The sequence below is a fragment of the Colias philodice genome, chromosome 2 (assembly GCF_061535455.1).
Source record: "Colias philodice isolate Cphi_HAF_F1 chromosome 2, ilColPhil1 Martin Lab GWU primary, whole genome shotgun sequence".
NCBI lineage: Eukaryota > Metazoa > Arthropoda > Insecta > Lepidoptera > Pieridae > Colias > Colias philodice.
In genome coordinates this window covers 12936034-12942500 of record NC_143087.1, presented here as the reverse complement: position 1 = coordinate 12942500, position 6467 = coordinate 12936034, and the positions used below count along the sequence as shown (strand labels likewise).

General features: G+C 40.7%; 1 protein-coding gene across 1 annotated transcript in view; it reads left to right on the top strand.

The window, feature by feature from the left end:
• The window catches only part of wb (wing blister), a 140556-nt gene that overhangs the window by 130902 nt on the left and 3187 nt on the right, over positions 1-6467 (top strand). Inside the window, exons 46-50 of the mRNA XM_089709468.1 lie at positions 1-97; positions 945-1103; positions 2780-2911; positions 3606-3752; positions 5929-6079. The exon at positions 1-97 is cut by the window's left edge and continues 24 nt beyond it. Coding sequence (XP_089565594.1) covers positions 1-97; positions 945-1103; positions 2780-2911; positions 3606-3752; positions 5929-6079 — 686 coding nt within the window. The remainder of the gene's footprint in view (positions 98-944; positions 1104-2779; positions 2912-3605; positions 3753-5928; positions 6080-6467) is intronic.

Here is a 6467-nt window from a genome sequence, read left to right as displayed (position 1 = left end):
AGTATGGGGAGACGCACGCTTGGGTCGCGCGGAGGGTGACGTGCGCGGGGACCCGCCCCCGGAGCCGCAGGCTGACTCCGCTGCGTTGTGTAGTAAGGTGAGTTATTGGTTTTATATCGATATAGAGTGCAGAAGAGGTTTGTTTTGTATATTTATATAGAGACCATTGAAAAACAAAAGGAACAATAAAATGCGGAAACTAAACTATTGGATACTTACTACCTAAATAATTTTACAGATTTTTGTATTGTAGCGCTTTATGAACAACTTTTTGTTTAAATTAATTAATTCAAAATTGATATATTTTTTAACAAACTCTAAAATCAAATATATTTTTTAAAAAAATGCCATACCACGCTTATGTTATGTAACCTGTATTTTCACCGTTACAAAATTGTGCACTTACTTTACTTTTAATTACTTTTAATGTGAAGTATTTCTGCACATTAAAAGTAAGTAATAGAAATTGTAATTTGACTAGTTATATATTATAACTAGTCAAATTACAATTTCTATTGTAACTAGTCAAATTACAATTTCTATTGTAACTAGTCAAATTACAATTTCTATTGTAACTAGTCAAATTACAATTTCTATTGTAACTAGTCAAATTACAATTTCTATTGTAACTAGTCAAATTACAATTTCTATTGTAACTAGTCAAATTACAATTTCTATTGTAACTAGTCAAATTACAATTTCTATTGTAACTAGTCAAATTACAATTTCTATTGTAACTAGTCAAATTACAATTTCTATTGTAACTAGTCAAATTACAATTTCTATTGTAACTAGTCAAATTACAATTTCTATTGTAACTAGTCAAATTACAATTTCTATTGTAACTAGTCAAATTACAATTTCTATTACTTACTTTTAATGTGCAGAAATACTTCTAATTTTTAATAAAAAACGGAGTTTTCATATCTTACTCCTTATTTCAGATGTCATCGTACACAGTAGAAGCAGGAGCAGTAAAGTTCGGCGACACGCCCGGGAGCTACGCATCCCTCAAGCTGCCGCGACAGGGGGCGAAGGCCGAGTTCTCGATAACACTACAGATTAGGACCTTCGCCACTGAAGGACTTGTGTTTTTGATACCGGTTTGTACTTTATTTGATACAAAAAAAAACACAGTCTCTATTGTCTTTTGCCGTTTCTTTGAGTGCACATGATGTAATAAGCCGTATATACATATTAATGAATGAATGAATGAGAACTTTATTGTACACACCAAATTACAGACATTACATAAAATAGAATACACATAAATTGCACAATGGGCGACCTTATGGCTACAGAGCCATCTCTTCCAGGTAACCCAACCAAGGAAAGCAATGACAAAAACAACGAATACAGGTAGGTGGTGTATACTGAAGCACTGAAGCAATAAAAAAGATAAAAAATAAATAAATATGTATAATACGTACTAATAGATAAGAGAAAATACATAAATATATAAGGTCATCACTTAATTAAAGATATGTAGTAATTAAAAAGCAAGTTTTTGAAAGCTTCGATGGAACTCGCTTTGCGTATAGCTATTGGTAAGTCATTCCATAGTCTAATAGCCTTCACTGTAAATGAGGAATTGAAAAATTTAGTTTTATGTATGGGTACATTAAGGAGATAAGTATCACTGGATCTCAGATTTAGTCCGTGGTTACTTGCGTACTCAAAGTTGTTTTTTAAGTAGGGTGGGGTTCTGGGATCGAATAATATTCCATACAACAGATGCAGCACATGAGCATCCCGGCGATATCTGATAGGCAGCCATTTCAGCCTGCGACGATAAGCAGAGACATGGTCATACTTACGCAACCCGAAGATAAAACGGATGCACAAGTTCTGAAATCGCTCAAGCTTATCGAGCTGTATCTCAGTAAGGTCACAGAAACTGACATCGGCGTAGTCGAGGATAGGGAGAAGGAGTGATTGTGCTAACAAAATTTTGCTCGGAATCGGAAGAAAGTTTCGTAGTCGCTTAAGGGAGTGGTATGCCGCAAATAATTTTTTACTGACATTTTTCATGTGTTCATGCCAGGAAAGTGTAAGGTCTATATGGACACCGAGATTTTTGACAGATGGACTGTAAGGGATCTTAGTGTTGTCAACGTAAATGGAAGGTAAATTATCCCACACGATTTTAGACATGAACTGCGGACTACCGATAATAATGGTTTGCGTTTTGTGGGGATTAATTTTAAGGCCGTACAGCTTGCTCCACCTAACGATAAAATCGAGATCAGTATTAGTTGAGTTTATGGCTGTAGGCAAATCAGACAGAGGAAAATGCGTATAAATCTGAAGATCATCAGCATACATGTGGAACCGGGATGAGATGTTGTTCGTAATGGAGTTAATGAAGAGTATATTATTCATTATGACTTACATAGATAATATAAATATATAGGATGGAGAATTTTATTTTGAATGAATGAATTATTTTATTTCCATGCCAACTGGTAGATGGCGCTGTATAACTTAGGTATGGAAAATCTTTACCTATTTTTCAGTCTTTATCGTTTTTGGGTCATTTTTATACTCAACTAGCAAACCGGGCGAACTCCGTTTCGCCACCAGAGACACCTTTTCTTTGCTATAAACCTCACGGAGCTCGAGACCTTTCCAACGAATGCAAAACCGTGGAAATCGGTTCGTGCATTCTGGAGTTATAGCGTCAGGAAGGAAAACCCGACTTATTTTTATATAGTAGATTTTGTGACAGACCTAATATTATTATATATAAAGACAATAATTAATACATGAACAATTCCAGGGCTCCAAACTAAAACCAAAGCACTTCACAGCACTGATACTGCACGAAGGCAAAGTGCGGCTCATTGTACGCGGCAGAAAGAAGAAAGAAGTCACGTTGCCCACCGTACTCGCTGATGGCACTTGGAGATCGGTGAGCTTATGTTATGCTTTGACCCGCGGTTTTATCCGCTCCTGTTGGTCTTAGCGTGAATCCGAGCTTTGATATATATAGACCATTTTTTTAGACTTTTGCTCCAAAACCTGCACAAATACCATCACGGTTATTACTAAGAAAATATTTTACATAAAATTTCCTTTGTGTTTTATTATTTTTGTATGGTCGAACTATAGGAGGGGGGGGGGGGGGCAAATTTATTTCCTTGTGTGGATGTTTTTGACGATTTATCGTCACGCTTGACGCTACTGATCAGGTTTTTTTTCTCATAAGTCTCCATTTGAGCGCATCTTTCGCTTTAGTTTAGTTAATATCCAAAAAGTTGTAACTTTACGTTTGATATTTTGAAGATGCCAGAGATTAAAAAATAATAATAATGAAAACTTTGTAGTTTTTCTATCGAGAAAATAAAATGGAATCATGTTTCTAAAATGGTACACGTATTGTGTTACTATTGAACTTTCTTGTCAAGAATTTTCATCACGACAACTTTATTAATATAAAAATTACGATGGTTTAAAAAGGGTCGTAAACACAGGTCGTAAATGTTAGAAAAAGTGTCGTGACAGCTTTTCGTAAGAATTTTTTCCGTCTAGCCCCCTTTCACAACGCGCGATATGGAACTTCGTTCCAATAACTGTAATTACATGGAAATACGATGTATCCACAGATATCAGTGCGCATCTCCCGCAGCCGTGTGTTGCTGTCGCACGGCGCGGGCGGCGCGGCGGCGGCGGGTCGCGCGCCGCCACACTCGCGCGCGGCGCGCATCTATGTGGGCGGGCTGCCCGCTGCCCTGCCCAATGTGCCGCCGGCGGTAAGTGATTATTAAGCTATTGTATAGCTTCTATCGCGGGCCTTGAGCACGGGGACCGAATCCAGAAATTCCGTAAAAACCTCACGCTCCCCACTCCGACGGGCACGGAGGTGTGGCTTGGCATAGCATGCAATAGCTTTACCGCGGCAGTCCCCGAGTGCCACATGTCTTTTTTGACGTGACAACGTCTTATAATTCGATAGAGCCGGCTGCACACACGAAAAAACATGACTCATGCGGCGTTACCTCGCTCTAAGGCGTTCCATGTAATGCTTGAAGTGCAAGCGAGAGCGCGGAACGAGCGACAAAGAAGCACAATAGGCCGTTGTCACGTTCAACTATCGTCAGTAAACCGACTTTACAAACAACCAATTTTTTTCAGATGGTTCAAATCTGACGAATTCTCAACGCGCACTCACTCAGGCTCACTCACGCTAACTCAGGACCACTCACGCTCACTCAGGCTAACTCACGCTCACTCAGGCTAACTCACACTCACTCAGGATCACTCACGCTCACTCACGCTAACTCAGGCTAACTCACACTCACTCACGCTAACATACGCCCACTCACGCTAACTCAGAACCACTCACGCTCACCCACGCTAACTCAGGACTACTCACGCTCACTCACGCTAACTCACGCCCACTCACGCTAACTCAGGCTATCTCACGCTAACTCAGGATCACTCTCGCTAACTCAGGCTATCTCACGCTAACTCAGGCTAACTCACGCTAACTCAGGATCACTCACGCTCACTCAGGCTAACTCACGCTCACTCAGGACCACTCACGCTCACTCAGAACCACTCACGCTCACTCACGCTAACTCAGGACCACTCACACTCACTCACGCTAACTCACGCCCACTCACGCTAACTCACGCATACTCACGCTCACTCACGCTAACTCAGGACCACTCACGCTAACTCACGCTAACCCACGCCCACTCACGCTAACTCAGGCTATCTCACGCTAACTCAGGCTAACTCACGCTCACTCAGGCTAACTCACGCTCACTCAGGCTAACTCACGCTCCCTCACGCTCACTCAGGCTAACTCACGCTAACTCACGCTCACTCAGGCTAACTCACGCTCACTCAGGACCACTCACGCTCACTCACGTTAACTCAGGACCACTCACGCTCACTCAGGCTGACTCACGCTCACTCACGCTCACTCAGGCTATCTCACGCTCACTCAGGCTAACTCACGCTCACTCACGCTAACTCAGGATCACTCACGCTAACTCAGGATCACTCACGCTAACTTAAGCTCACTCACTCTTACTCACGCTAACTCACGCCAGTAATATGCTGTGTCATCATCATCATTATTATCCTATCCTACTTTTGTCCACTGTGGGACATATAGGCTTCAGTCATGGCACGCCACTGAGCCCAGTCGTTTGCTCGTTGCCGTCAGTTTTGCCCAGTAATCCTGTGGATTTTGTCACTCCACGTTGTAGCAGGGCGTCCTATGTAATTATACTGTATACATGTTCGTTATTCGTCTAGCTATTCGTGCAAATTTGTCATTGTATGCAGTTTATTAACTAGGTAGGTACATAACTGTACAGTTTACCTACGTTATAGAGTTTACGTACTACTTCAATAGTGGACTGTATTTAGGTTGCGCTAAATGCTGCTATTAAAGATACGATATGGGACAACTGGGAAAACTTTAATTGCTGCTAATAATTATATATGATTTACGCGGATTTGAACGGATAGATAGAGCACTCGGGCGCTGCTATGAATGAACTGCGCTTTCCGGCCGGCTCGGCCGTCGCACGATAATACTGTTGATGCAGCTTGACCTAATTTACGTTATTGCTCAATTATTATAATATGTAATGTAATCCATACTAATATTATAAATGCGAAAGTAACTCTGTCTGTCTATCTGTTACTCAATCACGCCTTAACTACTGAACCAATTTGCATGAAATTTGGTATAGAGATATTTTGATACCCGAGAAAGGACATAGGATAGGTTTTATCCCGGAAATCCTACGGGAACGGGTTTTTCTTTGAAAACGCGGGCGAAGCCACGGGCGGAAAGCTAGTAAGTAATAATGTTTAAATAAAATATTTGTTCGCTGCTCGAACAATAACAGAGCACATCCACAATTTCTCCTTTACCTACAATTAGTGATATATATGTACATGGTGCAGGTGGTCCGGTGGGGCGGGTGGGGCGGGCTGCGCGGGTGCGTGCGGCGCGTGCGCGTGTGCGGGCGCGCGGACGACCTCGTGCGGGACGCGCGCGCGCACCACGCGGTGGGGCAGTGCTTCCCCAGCGTCGAGAGGGGCGCTTATTTTGCGGGTAAGATGTTTATTTTTACAAATTATTATTAATCACAGTCATAGTTTAAATGAGCTTTAAACTATTATATTAAAAATGGTGATTTCATAGTTATATTTAAGAAATAATGTTAATTTGAATTGCTTATATAATTTACCATAAGCAAAATAACTAGTGATGTAACGATACATGATTTTGCCGATACGATACCGATACCGATACCGATATTTTTAGTAAAAAATCGGCGATACTGATACCGATACCGATATCGATGGCCTGATAGAAAAATAAATAGTGAATAATGCATAAAAGTTACCAACATTTAACAGAGACTCAACTGTAAATCATATTCTTTTAAATAAAAATGCCAAATCAAAAAACAAGAAAAATATTTATTTGAGTATTATTA